Source organism: Rhodnius prolixus, unplaced genomic scaffold, assembly GCF_049639745.1.
Source record: "Rhodnius prolixus isolate KJV_2025 unplaced genomic scaffold, Rpr scaffold_16, whole genome shotgun sequence".
Taxonomy (NCBI): domain Eukaryota; kingdom Metazoa; phylum Arthropoda; class Insecta; order Hemiptera; family Reduviidae; genus Rhodnius; species Rhodnius prolixus.
This window is the reverse complement of record NW_027411616.1, coordinates 153,862-171,664: the sequence shown is the minus strand read 5'-3', so window position 1 is coordinate 171,664 and position 17,803 is coordinate 153,862. Positions and strand designations below refer to the sequence as shown.

Sequence of the window (17,803 nt, the reverse complement as noted above, 5' to 3'; positions counted from 1 at the left end):
TTTTTCTCTTTATCTATAAAAGATAAAATTCCCAAATTTTCTTTATAATGCAGGGAAAATCCTCCTTTATGACTGTAATTTTTTTGCAACAACACAGATATAATAGATTTTGAGAAAAAAGTTGCAGAAAAAGAGCAAAAACGCCATTTTCAAAAATTGTTGTTGTTCTTGTTCTTCTTGTTGTTGTTATCTTTTTTTTAAACTGCGTAGCGTCTAAACGCGAGAACCTATTTTCATTTATGAGGTGTCATTCGATTCGGAATTTTATGAAGATGTGCCTTTTGGGGATCTCGTCGCTGTACATCGAATGGGAGAGGAGTTAGCCTCCTTTATGTAAGGCCCCCTTCAAAATTATTATTACTAATTACTCTGTAAATCTTGGCCCGATTTTGATAAAATTTGGTAGGATGATAGGGTTAGGGCTCCTCTACGTAACATTAAAGCGACGATTTGCTCTTATACTTGTTTAGGGGAAGTATAGCAATCGTTTCAAATTATCGACATGTGAACCGATTTTCATGAATGAAGTGTCATTCGAATCGAAATTTTGTTCAGATTTGCACTTTAAAAGTCTCGACGCTATGCCTCATAAGGAGGGGAGTTCGCCCCATCCAAATAAGGCCCTTTCTAAAACTATTATTACCAACATTTCTATAACGCTTAGTCCGATTTTGATAAAACTTAGCGCGAAGAAGTGATTAAAGCTCCTCTACGTGGCTGTGAAGTGCCATCATACCCTTACACCTACTAAAAGGAAGTACTGCAATCGTTAAAATGATCAATGAGTGAACCAATTTACATCAATAAATGGTCGTTCGGTTCAAAATCTTTGCCTCTTTGCCTTTTAGGGAGAAGTACTGTAATCGCAGTTTATTTTTCTTACTCCTCTTAAAAGGAAGTACTGAAATCGCAGTTTAATTTTGCTATTTGCGTACAAATACCTTCCTATTTTATTCAAAACGCATTCTCAAAGAAATTGTTATTGAGGATGGTTTGGGGACCGCAAGTATAATCATTCTTTAAAAAGATCTCTCCAGTGGTAGTTACGGTTCCGACTTAACACCTTATCAGGTTATAATGATAGAATAGCTTATTCCAAATTTTAAAAAAAATTGTAAATCAGATATGTAACTTTGCAAAATACACAAAAAGGGAAATCTATCCAAAAGGAACAAAAATCTCCTTAACAAAAAATTACAGTTCAAAATGTTGATTAAACGCCAAAAGGTACACTACCGGACAGTTTTAATATGGATCTAAAACTTGTATTTAAAACACTTTTTAGGGAAATTCGATTAAGGGCCCTTTGGGAGAATGAGGGTGGCCAGACCTTCCCTTAGTTGTCACCGTTACTGTTATTAGTATTGTCTAAGGGTTTAAATTTTCAAATTTAAAGAAAATTGACTGACCATAAGTACCAATCAAGTAAACAGATTATTTAGTATTTTGTGATTTGATGAAATATTGTGTACTGATAAGAAAGGTTATATTTGTTACCAAAATTCAGAGCTAGAAGTACTTACGTCTTTAATCCGCAAACTTCGTATATACATTAAACACATACACATGAACTTATAAGTTGTACTAAGTGGTGAGTGCCCTGTAACATTTCAGTGTAATGGTTGACAGATGTTATAGGGTGGAAAGAATTAAAAGGGTAAATGTTGTTTGAAGAAAATTTGTGAGTTAGAAACTTGAGAATAAAAGGAAGCCGTGTGCATGTTTTTTTATTCTTTTTTTTTACTAACATTTGGCCCCTATTGGTTTTCGCACAAATAGATTCCCTCACCTAAAACCTAATATATCGACAAACTAAGCTCTTAAATAAAATATAATGTTTGAGCTTTACAGTTAACCGTTTATATTTCTGCTGATCACTAACTCACCAGATTTTATTGCAATCATTGTTCTTTTGCTGAATTAAAGTGTAAAAATATGGTGGGTGGATACCCTGAGCCATAATAAAGGCAAAACATCCGATATTAGTTCATGCATCTAATTTATTGTTTTAATAATTCATCTTATTAATATTATTTTTGTAGTTCCAGGGATGCCACCGAAGATTGATATTGGAAGTTTTGAAGTTCATCCCATGAATTTTATACGTGATATTTATATTTATTGGCAACAGATTCCCAAAAAAAAGGAAAATGGAGATAACTTTGAATACAAAGTAACACAAATTGAAGAATTTGTTGATGAAATACCTTTTAATAGGTAAGTTTGTTAATATTGCAATCTCTTTCTAGCCATTATTATTACTGTTACAGTTAAAGAAAGGTTCAATCAACTTTTGATTTTAAAATGAAACAAAACTTTTGGCAACAAAATTCCTCAACTAATATTAAAGTATATATTAAAAAACTGTAGCTTTAATGCATGCTGCCTGTGTTATCTTCGAATCATACTGATTTTTTTTAAAAATAAATCGCATTTAACTTTCTTCTTTGACTGTTTAAACTGAAATTGTGAAAACAGGCATTTCCTCAAAATTTGACACAAATTTAGTCTGAGTTTTCAGTGAGGACAAATTTCAAAGTTCTTTTACTTCAAGCGAGCGAAACATATGTTTTAACCCCATTCACTAGACGCCCCCAATTATTCTCTCACTCCGTGCATCCATGAAATGTAATGGAATACCAATTACTGTGAGTAAGGTTGCAAAAAAAAAAGAAAGTGTTCTTAGAACGTTAATCCGTGCGCCGGTCCTAGAATGTAAAAGAGCATTCTCGCCAGCCAGGAGTTATTTCATTTTATGTTAGTACTTTCTCAAAACTGATCCCAAGATTTTCTTCATACTTGTTTCCTAATTTTTTTTTTTTTTAATTCATTTGAAGTAATTTAATTTTTCTGATATAGTAACATGATAATTTTTATTTTATTTTTATGAAACATTGTTTTTATTTTCGATTACTTAGGAAAAGAATTGCGATCGTGTCAAATTTTTAAGTCGAGTTTTCAACGCAAATGTCCGTATAAGGTCCTCTGATTCCAAAAAAGTGGATTTTAGGACATTATCTGGGTTATATGTTTGTATGAACACTAGCTTTAAAATGAACAACTGTAGGTAGTCCAAACTATATATTTCGTTTGGATACTAGTAAACTTAAGCTAATAGTACATTTCTTCGCCTCTAGCCTCAGGTTTTTCGTACTTCTTATTCCAACGTTTTGTTGGATGTACTACAGAGGCATTTTTCTTTCGCCGTAAATGGCTGAGGGTAACATGGGAAGGCGAACCTTTTATTCGCGCCACACCTTATAGTGAGTCTCAGAACATTGCTGATACTCGCATTTTATAAATTTGTTAAAAGGTTTACGAATTTTCATAGTTATAAAATACCTAATAGGTAATTTTCCATGCTAAGTTTTATAATTATTTTATTTTTTAATGACATTTTCTGACTTATTTTGCGGAACGAAGACGATCACAGAAAAATGTGTCATAGAAGTGTTCGAAAAATCTTATAATTTGATTTGCTCACTTAAACAATTAACTTTTGTAATGAGTTTTGAAACTTTTTAGCTATTAAGTTTTCCTAATTATCTCATTCTAAATTAAATTTATTTTTTGTGTTTAGGGAAGGGATTAGCTATTTGGTTAGTTATTGGAACCCCATGCGAAGATCATGGGTTCGAATCCAGCAGCTGACCCTTAGATTTTCTCTTCCTAGGAGCTTCTTACAGCTCACTGTCTGGTGATGGATAGTGTTGTCTGTAATGAGAGAACATTGTCCGGAGGCCGGCAGTGCTCTGAAAAAAGTTACGGGTACCGATAACCTCAGATATTGACGCTCCTTAAATTAAAAAAAAAAAAATTGTGTGTGCAAGTTTCAGTATAAGGAACAAGACTCTTTCAACTAGATAAACCTACGCGCCATATATCCAAAGTAATACTTTATTGAACTTTTTGTATTTTGTACTTTGGCTTGCCTAAATGTATTGTTAAATATATTTGTTAGATATTAATTTTCCTTTTTTTTTTTTTCTAATTTCAACAGAAGCATTGCACCTAACGAAATCACAAAGACTTATGCAAAATTTACCAATTTGACAAATAACCGTTACAAATTCACCGTAGTTTCAGCTAATAAAGAAGGCTATTCAAAGGATAAATCAGAACTAACTGTACCAAGCCAGAGTAGTAGTAAGTACACATATTATAAGTAATATGCCAAGTTTTTTTAAAATCTTTTTCTCCTCTGAATTCAGAGCCTAATTCCCTTTAAAAGCTAGCAAATGGGGGATTTCTTCTTAAAACAACTGGTATTGACCTGGATGATATTGATCTTGGCTTTTCTGACCCAACTCTGAGTGATGAGTGGAAAGACACTGGAGACCTCTTCATTTCCCTACACAGAATCTGAAGCAGTTTTCATATTTTAGGTCTGCCTCTTCATTTCCCTTCTATCAGCAATCATTGCTTTTTAAGCAATCGTGAAACACTTTCCAGATATAAGTGCCCAGAGAGTTCTTAATTTGATTAGTGCTGGGTAGGTTCTTAAAGCAATGCCAGGGAAGCAACGAGGCTTCCTCGCTTCCACACTTTCACTCGTCCCATCATGTGGGTGATGTTGTCAATAGAATGAACAAAGCTGTGTATCAACTGAAGTACCGTAAAGAATTCTTGCCTGTATCATTAAGGCAGTTGGTTCAAACACTCATCCTCCCGCATGTAGATTATTGCTGTCTTGTTTATTTGTTATCGGAACTGAATACAAGGATACAAAGAGCTCTAAACTCGGGTGTTCGTTTCATTTTTGATGTCAGGAGAGATCGACATGTACTCCTTATTACCGCCAGCTGAACTGGCTAAATGTTGAATACAGAAGGCATTATTTTTAGGTGTCTTTATTTATTTTCTGTTTAGAAATAGAGCGCCAGATTATCTGTATTCACTATTTAGTAGTAAAGAACAGTTGCACTTGAGAACTACTCGACAAGCGGATACAAAGTTGTATACGCCCACACCTAGGACTGCAACTTATCAAAATTCTATTTATTTAAAAGCTTGCAAGTTATGGAATTCTTTTCCGATTGGTTTGCGTGCCAAGTCTGTTACTACATTTAAACATCATTTATATGAACATCTTCTCAAAAGTTATCTAAATCTGTAATTTGCAATAATAATAATTATATCTAGGAAAGGGATTAGCTATGATGTTAGCATACTGGACTCCCACGCGGAGGTCCCGGGTTCGAATCCAGCAGCTGACCCTTAGATTTTCTCTTCCTAGGAGCTTCTTACAGCTCACTGTCCGGTGATGGACAGTGTTGTCTGTAACGAGAGAACACTGTCCGGAGGCCGGCAGTGCACTGAAAAAAAGCTCCGAGCGCTAATAACCTCAGCTGTTGATGCGCTAAAAAAAAAAAAATTACTTCTTTGTTCTAATTATTATTTTTATTTTGTCATTTTTTTCCTCTACTTATTATCACTATTACTATTATTATTGATATTATTGTTATTAATGTTATTATATCATCATATAATTATTGTAAGGCGCCACGGTAGCCGAGCGGGTTAGAGGCGAGACCTGCGACGCTAATATGTATTGTGGTACTGGGATCGATTCCCGGTCTTAGGCCTTGGATTTTATTTAATGGTTAATAAAAGAAATTTACAGTAAAGTATGTTTGCTAGTCGCCTCCGTCCACGACACCTAATTGGTAGTTGGACGTTAAGCCCCGCCTGAAAAAATAGGCGATTACTTTACTTTACTTTAATTATTGTATTTTTATTTAAACTGTAAGCAGTAGTCCAATTCTTTTCTTTTCTGTTAAAATTTTTATTTATTTATTTGTGTATAGATTTAAAAAAGAAACGAAATTTTAGTTTTATTTTATTTTTTTTTTACTCTGTATATATTGCATATAATAATTTAGCAGCAACTCAGAGGAGAAATATTTGTTTTATTAATTTTTGTACTTCTTATTGTCCTTAAGGGACTAATGTCCCAGGACATTAATAAACGTATTTCTTTTTTTCTTTCTCCCTTTCTCTCTCTCTAATGCTCTGGTACCCCAAAAAAAGGAATTGATCTTAGTGGAGCTTGCTGAGCGTTTCTTTTATCTTTGACCTTTTAACTTATTTCTTCAATGACCACGTGACTTTCGGGTAGGATCGTAATCTTCTGATCTTTTTGAATAAGAAATTGAAGCAATGAATAACGCGTGATGGAGTTTGGATTGTTTGAAATTTAGTATTTTCTCCACTTAGTTCAAGCCAAATGTCCTTTTGTAAGTCTTCACCGAAAATATACTCGTATATTTCGAGATACCTTTAATTGAAATTTTTGCCGTGAAAACTGCTGTAAAATTATTTACTATATTGTAGGTCGCACTGTGCATTTTTAATATTGGAAGATTGATTACTCAAAAAATTTATTTACGCATAAATGACGTCTCCAAAATAGCGGCCGAATGTAGGATACATCCAAGTCCCGTCAATCAGACTTTCAGTTGTATTTTGAGAAAGAAACGACTTGGTGTTTTTGGTCCCAAATAAAAAAGAATATTGCATGTAGCAGTACAATATACAGCGCAAATATTATTTGATTTAGATATTTTTAAGTATTAAAAAACGATATTATAATATCGATTACGAGAAGAAAGAGAATTAAATTTACTATTTGTGTTAGCGCAACAAAATAAAGGACGTTATATTACATGAGCGAGTTCATACTCAAGGAACACTTAAGTTTACTACCGAAAGCACAAAGCTAAAAAAATTGAATCATCAAAAAAATATTTGGGGCAATATATGGGCCAGACAGTGAATAAGAGAAAACAAATTGAAATGAAAACAATAGTTTTAGCAGGTGTAGAAAATTATTAGAAAAAAAGGAAATTTATCCAGTTGCTGTTATGCAAGAACTATTGGATGGGAAAACATATAATTGTATTAATGAAGATAAATTTAATTTGGAAATATGTAAATGTCGTTTTTGTGATTGCATTCGGTTTAAGGAAGATTTCAAAAGTTTTAAATGTGTTGAGAATGTAGTTCCTTTCCCCATTTTTTATTTTCAATTCTTATAGTCATCTAATATTGTCAAGCCTGCAGCAATGTTTCTGATCGTGGTGTTTTCTTTCTTCCTGTTTTTAACATTAATAAAGAACATAAAATCACAAAAATATAACCTTATGGTACCGCAACTTAATATTGTAAAGTTTTTGTTCTTTTACTAAAAACTTTACTTACACAACTAATGCCTGCCACTAGTTATTTTAATAATATGTGGGTTTGATAAATAGTAAAACTCGCTAAACTTATAAATAGTCTGATTTATTAACACATTAACATTACTAACATTAACATTTACTAGCAACTACCACTATTCATTACAATTACCATTTACAACAGTCACAACAGTTAACTGTTACTTACTCACTACGTAACGCCACAAAACTGTTTCACGACTGACCACTGGTCTGCACTGCCCCGAATTGCGCTAGACTCAACCGCACTAACAAAGCTCTACTCACTAACCGACTAACCGCCTAACTGGCTAACTCGGAAGCACTCCGCAACACTAACTCTCTCAAAAACTGTCACTTCCAAAACGTCTCTCAAAACTGTCTCTCAAAGACTAACTCCTTAAAGACTAACTTTCCAAGACTGACTCAAAACTAACTGCTCCAACCGAGACTCCAACCATGACTAACTAGCTACCAATCTGTCTCCCTCACTTTTAACTGCCACCACCCCAACTGGGGCCGCCCTCCACCAACTTTCTGTCTCACTCCAACTCCGTCTGTCTCACTCCCACCTGTCAATCACTGGCTGGGGAAAACACATACTGCCACCACCCAACTGGGGTCGCTCCCTTGGCTGGCTTTTACACAGCGGTGGACCGTTACAGACTACGGTCACTAAACTCCTAGAACAATCTAGTCCTTTCTTCTCCGGCTCAGGTAGAGACCGGCCTTTTGTTTACACAGTGGTGGTCGACTTTGGTCGCTCAACCCCTAGAACAATCTAGGCCTTTCTTCTTTCCTCAGGTCAACTTTCTTACAATATTCAGGTCAAAATGTAATTAATTAAGTTGAAGTGGTAGCGTGTTTATTGAAGTAAACGGTAGCTAAAAAATAAAACAATGTTGTTATAGTAGGAATAAAGAAGCGAAAACATATTTACAAGTTGCTGAATATTTTTAGGAAAAGTAATTCCTTTACAATTAGAATTTAAGTATTACGATTCGCGCTGAAAGCCCCATAGTTTACTAAAAACATACAAATACATAAGAACTCGACATTCAAGCAATTCACACTTACATGACCAAACTAAAAGACAAGTTATTCCTTACGTTGCGCACTGCTATTCACAACTCATTACCACCTTGGCAAACCTACAGCTTCAATAATTTTGAATGCCACTTGAATAAACTGTGCTGAATCCCAAATAATGACTTTAAATGCTTTATGATGTCATATTTGTTAGCCATGTTGAATTGAGTAGAAGTTCCTTGAATTTTTTAAGAATGACCCAGAACTGTTTCTTCACAAGCTGCTTGATTGTTTTAATGGGATCTATAACAATCGTAAAATGCCTAATAATTTAACAACGCATCTATTTTCATTAAAAAAAAGGGGGGAATTAGCGATTTTCAATTTCAAGTATTTCGTTCTCTAACACGGTAAATTATTTAATGGCCATTGCTGAATCGAATTACTCAGAGGACTAAAAATAATCTGCAAAGCGAATTCCAGGCAGAATTTAGGAAGCTGTACTCGACCACTGATAATATCAGCAATTTGATGAATATAAATTAGTTGAAATTAAGCTGTAAAAGGCAGAGTCTTCACATTTGTTGATTATCCGAAACTTGATTGGACCGAATCGACCGTACTTTGAACTTTTGAACTTTTTTTTTTAGGAATGTCAAATAAGATGATGAATTTAATTAGTGTACAGGTGTGTGGACCTCAGTATGTCAAAGAAAGTTTGTGTTTCACAACTGATATTTTTCTTAAATTTTTCATTCCATGATTTTTAATTTATATTAATATTTTACTATAGTAATATGAACTTTGCAGAGCTTGCAGAACCAGTTTCATTTACAAAAATAGCCCACAATAATGGAATGTATGAGCTATCTTGGAGTCACCCAGATTATAACAGAGTCAAGAGTTATACGGTTTTCTGGTGTGCAAATAGGCAAGATCGCCCTTATGATTGTGTGGTAAGTTAGTTTCTAATAATAGATCCTAGGTTTTATAAAAAACTTAGTCACATTATCATCAAGTACCCGTTTTTGGACGCACGGCTTGTACAGTTGCCAACTTAAGGCTGCCTGTTATTTACGGAGAAACACCTTCGTTCTGAGATTTCTTTCGTATGTAGGTCTGGAAGGGATGTTGTACAGTAACACTATAAGTTCTAAGAAACCTTAAGCTTTTAGTACAGCCTTCTTGGTACACTCAAATGAAAAGAATAGATAAATATTTCTTTCATTTCATTCTAACTTTAAAAATAATTATGCCATTTTCCAAAAAAGTCCGAACCTTTTAAAAGTCTATTCCGTAATGTTGCATATCTGATTTTACAGATTTCTTTAACATTTGAAATAAACAATAATTTAATTATAACTTGATACTGTGTAGCGGCGGAAATGTAACTATCACTGGAGAGGTATATTAAAAGAATGCTTAAGAGTTGCTGTCTCCAAAGAACTCCACAAAAACAATTTTCCTGGGAAAATGTTTCGAATAAAAGTAGAAGAAAGTTAAATAGCAATTATTATTGAGAAAATTGCTAAAAGTAATGGAGGAATGGTACCAACTTTGAGGGGAGAAAATGTCGACTGAGGAAAAGTTATAGTGAGTGCTTAAAAGTTAGCAGGAAGAAGATGTAGAAAGTAATAAAAGATTTGGGGGAATGATAACAAGTACGTGGGAAGTGACTAATAATTATATCCCATTAAGATAGATAACAAAGAAAATAGTGATTACAGTATTTTCCTGTGAGAGCGGTATTCCGGTAAGAGACAAATTGTGATTACATAAAGTTACAGCAAGAGGAACAAGAACAAGATGCCGTTTTTCTCAAAATATTTGGCACCGGTTTTCTAAAATTCTATTTGATCTATGTAGCAAAAAATTACAATTATAAAACCTTACAATATTGCCCTATATTTTATAGAAAATTTGGGAATATTATCTTTCATAAAAAAAAAGGTCAAAGTTCGGTGTTTTTCTACATTACGCTTTTTCTTGCAGTTTTTGACGATCAGCAGTTGTCCTTTCTGGCAGTTTTAATCTCCACAAAAACTAACATTTAATTAAAATGCCAAGTATTAGGGCTGAAAAAGGAAAAGGTACACAAATCAGCAAATACTCAACGTTTTACTCCTCAATCAGTCCGGTAGAAACGTGCGAAAAAGCTTGTGTGTTTTAAGTTAATTCTCACTTTTCCCTATTTCTCTCACTATTATTGGGGTTCTCTGAGTACTTTAAATTCGCCTTTAATGTTTTCATGATGATAGAAGATATTAAAACATATAAAATAGCCATTGTACTTTGGAAATTTTAAATAAAATTGACTTCATTTAAGTAATAAACTATATCTACATAACATATAAAGCTCGTACTTAATTAAGGTTCACATACATCAGTTCATGTAAAACCCATTAGATTAGATTAGATTAGATTAAATTAGGGTGGCCTCAAGGCCTGCGCCACCGCGACCCCTATGGATCTATTGTGGCTCCCCGGCTTTAGAGCTCACCCTCCAGACCCGTCCGCTTAATCAGACTCTTAATTCTGGAGAGTGGCTCCTGGGTAAAGCTCTCAGGCCTTGGTTTTTCCTCCCCGAGAAGTAACATTCTAAAAAAAGTATGGCTACGAGCCCCTCACACTGACAACACGTGCAGTGCCGTTTCCTCTTTTTCCTGACAGAACCTACAAAGACTATCTTCTGCCAGGCCCATGCGATGCATGTGTTTTCTGAGCCTGTAGTGGCCAGTTAATAGGCCTGCAATTATCTTTATAGCCCCACGGCTTTGACGGATTAATTCTGCGGTCAGCCTCGGCGAATAGCCTCTGATGAACTCCTTCGCCTGCCTCAGCCCAGTGGTGGCAAGCCCTATGTAAAACCAATGGACTGTATCATCTCTACAGGGTGTTCAGCATAAGACTACTAACTTCGGGAGGCGATTCTGGGCATCATTTGCAACAAAAAATTCCATATAAACTATGGCTTGATTCGGCTCCGTTTTATAGATATTTTTAATTTTATGTTTTTTCAAGGTGTTACTACTTTTTAGCAAAAAGTTGCCTATATTTCTCAAACTATTAATGCTATAGCAATTTTAATAAGCTCATTAGAAAGAAGGTTAAATTTCCTTTTTAATAAACTAATTTGTATTCCAAAATAATAATATTAACTATTTCACTTTGTGGCCTAAACATAAGGAATAGCAAGTTTCTAATTTTTTCCAAAAACTTTGACTTCATTTTTCTCAAAAATATTATGTAAGTAAAAAACGTGCACTATTCATGAAAAACATCTACATACAATCACGTTTCGAACGGTATACAATACATTGGGGTTATGTTGAAAATTGATGCAGAAATCTGTGATTAATTGCAAAAAAGTAGGCCTCAAAACAGCGTCGGCATTATGAAAGGAATTCACCCACCATAAGAATAAAACTGATCAGAATCGTCAAATCCAGTACGATTATTTGCAAACGTGTAATTTAATAATTAATTTATTTAAGAACTATATTCAAAAATATAAAATTTACATTACAAATAATAAAATACAATAAAAAGAAGAAAAATGAATATGGTGTTAAATGAGGGTTAGGTGCCAATTTCGAAAGAAAGGATTTTCGTTTAACGAGTTTAGATCTGAGTGTTATTTTTTAGTTAATTAAAGAAATATGACAAATAATGTGAATAAATCACAGATTTTCTTGAACTACTCAATAAACTTTTGGAATTAACAGGTAGTGAAGAGCTAATGAATAAGCCGAGAACTTACTTATCGCTCTAATATCCAAGTTAAAAACTGACATATTTTATCCTAATACGGCTTATAAAAACAAATAAATACAACAAGAAGAAAAGATAGTTTAAAGTCTACATTTTCATTAGATATTTAGTTGTCAATGCTACCATTATGCCAACGTATTCGAATATTGAATATCGCGATATGTTATACATCTACGGTTTCGTAGATGGGAATAGTGGAGAAGCTAGGCGGGGAGTATTCTAGATGTTTTCCTGATAGGGTGTTCCGAACGCTAAGACGATCGTGGAGGTGTACTGGCGGTCCGGTGAAGTATTCCATCCACCAATATTTATTTAATTTGGGGATCAGAGCGAGTAATAAGTTTTTGGCTTATTCATTAGCTGTTCACAACCTGTTAATTCCAAAAGTTTATTGAGTAGTTCAAAATGATGATTTATTCACATTATTTGTCATATTTCTTTAATTAACTAAAAAATAACACACAGATCCAAACTCTTATTATTATTATTTTGTTAATAAGGCACTTAACTACTACGGTCATTAACTAAAGTTTAGTTATTAAAACTGTCCGGTTGATCGTTAAAAACTGCACGAAAAAGCATAACGTTGAAAAACACCCAACTTTGACAATTTTTTTCTCTTTTTCTATTAAAGATCAAATTTTCTTTAAAATATAGTGCAAATCCTCCTTTATAACTGTATATATATATATTTTTTTTTTTTTTGCAACAACATAGATTAAATAGATTTCAAGAAATACGTTTATGAAAATGAGCAAAAACGGCATTTTCAAAAATTGTTGTTCTTCTTGTTCTTCTTGTTGTTGTTACCTTTTTTGTAAACAACGTAGCGCCTAAACGCGTGAACCGATATTCATGAATGAGGTGTCATTCGATTCGGAATTTTATGTAGATGTTCCTTTTGGGGGTCTCGACGCCGTACATCGAATGGGAGAGAAGTTAGCCCCATATATATGAGGCCCCTCACCAAAATTATTATTACTAATAACTCAGTAAAACTTAACCCGATTGTGATGAAATTTGGAAGGATGAAAAGGTTAGGGGCAACGTTCTACTCTTACACCTACTAAGGGGAAGTTTTGCATTCATTTAAAATGATAGTTTCGTGAACCTATTTTCTTCAATGAAATGTTATTTGGTTCAAAAAGTGATGTAGATATGAAGTTTTAGAGGTCTCGACGCTGGTACCTTTAGGAGAGGAGTTTACCCCACGCAGGTCAGGCCCCCTCTAAAACTATTACTAATATTTCTACAAAGCTTAGTCCGATTTTGCTAAAATTTAGCACGAAGAAGCGGTTAAAGCTTCCCTACGTGGCTCTAAAGTGCCATCATGGTCTTACACCCACTAAGAGGAAGTTATGCAATCGTTCAAATTATCGATGTACGAACTGATTTTAATGAATGGATTGTCTTTCAGTTTGAAATTTTAGATACAGTAGATTCGGCTTTTGGGGTCTCGATGGTATACAGGGTGTATACGGAGGAGTGGTCGAAACTTCGGGAAGTGATTCAGCAGCTCAAATGCAACAAAAAATATTCTCTTCACATTGGCCCGATTCTCAATAGCGTCCAAGATATTTGCATTTGTAACTTTTCCATCGATATTCGCGTTTTCCACCATAAAAACGGCCGTAACTTTTCTATCCTTTATCCTACAACAAATCTGCTTATTCCAAACGAAAGAGCATTAAATTTCCTATAAATTTGCTTGGTACAGAGCCTCAAAACGATTCTTATAACAATGAAATTTTTACTTGAATGTCTAAAAATTTCGTTCTCGATGTTTGTTGTTAAAATTTTCAACTGCATTTTCTCAATGGTTAATGAATCAAGGAATCACATAATTTCAGAAAAAGTTGCGCATTTATTGAGCTTCAAGACCATATGGATGTTTTTGGTTTTTAATAAAACCCTACCCCGAACAGAGGGGTGTAAATGCAGAAAACTGGGATTTTGCGAACTGACTTTTCATTACTAATTTACTCAAATATCAATTTTTGGAGAAGGAACAAAAATAAAAGTAACCATTTCAGTTTTTAAAAATTATTATTTAATAAAACGGTAGTAAAAAATTAAGTAGCAATAAAACGCAGTAGTTGACTACAATTGTTGGTGCAACTTATTTTAATGACATAATGGAGGTTTTTTTCATCAAAGTTAATTAATAATAATTCAAAAATAAAATGGTTATTTTCTTTTTGTTCCTTCTCCAAAAATTGATTAGTTTTGAATTATTATTAATTAACTTTGATGAAAAAACCTCCATTATGTAGTTAAAAATATGTTGCACCAACAATTGTCAAGAAACTAAAATTTGCCCCAATTCTTTCCCACTTCCTGGTTTGAATAGTTCGAACGATTTTTTTATCAATTTTAACTAGGCACCTGCCTATTGCACTTTTTTACTTCTGTGTTGTATTGCTACTTTATTTTTTACTTCCGTTTTATAAAATAATAATTGTTCTAAACTAAAATGGTAAAAATTGATATTTGAATAAATTAGTAATGAAAAGTCAGTTCGCAAAATCCCAGTTTTCTGCATTTACACCCCTCCGTTCGGGGTAGGGTTTCATTAAAAACCAAAACCATCCATGTGATCTTGAAGCTCAATAAATGCGCAACTTTTTCTGAAATTATTCCTTGATTCATTAACCGTTGAGAAAATGCAGTTGAAAATTTTAACAAAAATCTTCGAGAACGAAATTTTTAGACATTCAAGTAAAAACTTCATTGTTATAAGAATCGTTTTGAGGCTCTGTACCAAGCAAATTTATAGGAAATTTAATGCTCTTTCGTTTGGAATAAGCAGATTTGTTGTAGGATAAAGGACAAAAAAGTTAGGGACGTTTTTATGGCGAAAAGCGCGAATATCGACGGAAAAGTTAAAAATGCAAATATCTTGGACACTATTGAGAATCGGGCCAGAGTAAAGAGAATATTTTTTGTTGCATTTGAGCTGCTGAATCACCTCCCGAAGTTTCGACCACTCCTCCGTAGTTTAAAGGGGAGCTTGCCTCACTTAAATAAAGCCCCCTTTTAAACGGTTATTAATAATAATTTTGTAAATCTTCGCTCGTCTTTGATCAAATTAGGTATGAAGAAGAATTTAGAATGTGTGTCATTTAAGTTTGATCCTTCTCTTACACCTACTAAGGGGAAGTATTTGCAACCATTCGCAGTGTTCTCTTTGCCCGTTTTCGGACAAGAAGTGTAATTGCAAATCATTTTTATTTCCCCTCTTTAAAAGTTTTTGTGATCACAGCTTTTCTCTTACATCCCATATTTATTTATTGAATACTTTCACTTTATAAAACAGAAACAAACTTTACCCCTAAATATCTCGTTTTCTGCTCGATAGATTTTTACTAAATTTTACTCAATTATAGACAATAGTAGTCTCCAAAATTTATCTGTTTTCTTTAGTTGGAAGGACTGGTAAATGCAATTTTCTTTCTATTATCCCTCTTAATGGATGGTAATTGTTCATCACTTACTTCCACAACATTTCTCCACTCTTCATCTTCTTCCCACCAACTTGTTACCATTCCCCCATAACTTGACGGTTTTTTTCATCCTAGATCTTCCAACAAATTAGTTCCGATACCCGAATATTTAAAAAATCATTGGATATATAAATTTGTTCCAACCAAGGTACAAAAAGAAAAATCTATCCAAAAGGTACAAAATTGTGTACCTATTGGCGTTTAATCAACCCTTATACTTAACTTTTAAAACTGTAAGTTTTTGTTAAGGAGTCACTCTTAAGTTGTAAAAGAGAAATTGAGCTTCAATAAAAGATGGTACGATTTACAGAATTATTAATCATTTTTCTAGGGGGCTTAGCATACTTAGGGCTAATTCTGCTCCTATAATATATAGAGCGAAGAGATTCTCAAAAGGCACTTCTACACAAAATTTAAGATCGAATGGCAATTCATTCATAAAATCGGTAAACTCGTCATTAATTTGAAACGATAGCAATACTTCTCCGTAGTAGGTGTAAGCGCAGGATGGCATTTTAATGTTATTTAGAGAAGCCTGAACCCTTTCTTCCTACCAAATTTTATTAAAATAGAGCTGAGTTGTACAGTTATTAAAACTGGCCGTTAGGTGTAAGGGTTGATCGTCAAAAAAGTGCACGAAAAAGCGCAACGTTGAAAAACACCCAACTTTAACCATTTTTTCCTCATCTTCTTTAAAAGATAAAATTGCCAAATTTTCTTTATAATATAGGGTAAATCTTCCTTTTCAAATGTAATTTTTTTACAACAACCCAGATCTCATAGATTTCGAGAAAAAAGTTGCTAAAATAAGCAAAAACGGCGTTTGCAAAAATTGTTGTTGCCTTTTTTGTAAACAACGTAGCGCCTAAACGCATCTATCAGTTTTCAGGCGGCATTTTCAAAAATTGTTACCTTTTTTGTAAACAACGTAGCGCCTATCGATTTTTATGAATGAGGTGTCATTCGATTGGAAATTTTATTTAGATGTGCCTTTTGGAGGTCTCGACGTTGTACATGTATGTAAGGCCACCTCCAAAATTATTATTACTAATAACTACAAATCTTGGCCCGATTATAAAATTTGGCAGGATGAAAGGGTTAGGGCTCCCCGTAACATTAAAGCGACGTTCTACTCTTACACCTGTAAGGGGAAGTAAGGCAACCTTTCAAATTATCGATGCGTCAACTAATTTTTTTGAATGAAGTGTCATACAAATAGAATTTTTGAATAAATTTGCATTTTAGAAATCTCGATGCTGTGCCTCTTAAGGAGGGGAGTTGCCCCACGCAAGTAAAGCCCTCTCTAAAACTATTATTACTAATATTTGTATAACGCTTAGTCAGATTTTGATAAAATTGAGCACGAAGAAGTGGTTAAAGCTTCCCCGTAACTCTAAAGTGCTATCCTGCTCTAAAAAAAAGTTTTGCAATCGTGCGTACTTGAAGTTTAATTTCTCTAAGCTTTTTACGGAGAAGTACTGTAAATGCAGTTTAATTTTTCTTACTCCTCTTAAAAGGAAGTATTGAAATTGCAGTTCAATTTTGCTATTTTCGTACAAATACCTTCCAATTTTATTCGAAACGGCTGCAGCCATAACACATTCTTGATCGGATCATTAGAAAATTTGAAATTTAACCGGGTCACTAATAAGAGGGGTAATGAAGTGCCACTATCTTCATCCCCAAAGTAGTTAGATAATAATTTTTAAACTTTTTAGGGCTACCTTAACTGGACGAATGTTGGAAACATCACTGAGACAACCATGGAGTTGGGAGATGATCATGTATATCAGTTTGCTGTAGCAGCCAATGACGACTCGACCTCCAGTGGAATGATCTGGGCAGGGTGTACTGTACTTCCCGATCAAGGTTACTTTCCGATTCATTAGAAAACTGCCTATTTGAAATTTTTTTTAGCCTAATAGAATAATTATTTTTGAAAATTCTATTATTAAAATTTCATAATATTTAAATTATACTTCGTATACTTGATAAGACAAAAATTTGAAATTATTTTTCACATGAGTGGAGCGTGTAGAGATGTTTGTTTACTAGCCTCTACATGTTCCAATCCAGCCATATGTATGGTCGTTTGAAAAGTTTTATACCTCCAATTGTGCAGGACAAATCAACCTCATCGTATTCACGTTGTACAATAGTGCGTTCTGCAATAATGCGTCGTACTACATACGACGGATTAGCTTTCAGAAGTTAAACCGACTGATGTTGTACATCAGATCGTACTATAAATTGTGTATGATAATGAACGTGATTACACAGAATAGTGGACAATAACACTGATTG

General features: G+C 33.8%; 1 protein-coding gene across 2 annotated transcripts in view; it reads left to right on the top strand.

Annotated features, from left to right (window-relative positions):
* The window catches only part of dome (cytokine receptor domeless), a 56,864-nt gene that overhangs the window by 17,767 nt on the left and 21,294 nt on the right, over positions 1–17,803 (top strand). For both annotated transcript variants that reach the window (XM_074134470.1, XM_074134472.1), the window contains exons 8-11: positions 2,043–2,217; positions 4,001–4,146; positions 9,036–9,181; positions 17,218–17,368. In XM_074134470.1, coding sequence (XP_073990571.1) covers positions 2,043–2,217; positions 4,001–4,146; positions 9,036–9,181; positions 17,218–17,368 — 618 coding nt within the window. The remainder of the gene's footprint in view (positions 1–2,042; positions 2,218–4,000; positions 4,147–9,035; positions 9,182–17,217; positions 17,369–17,803) is intronic.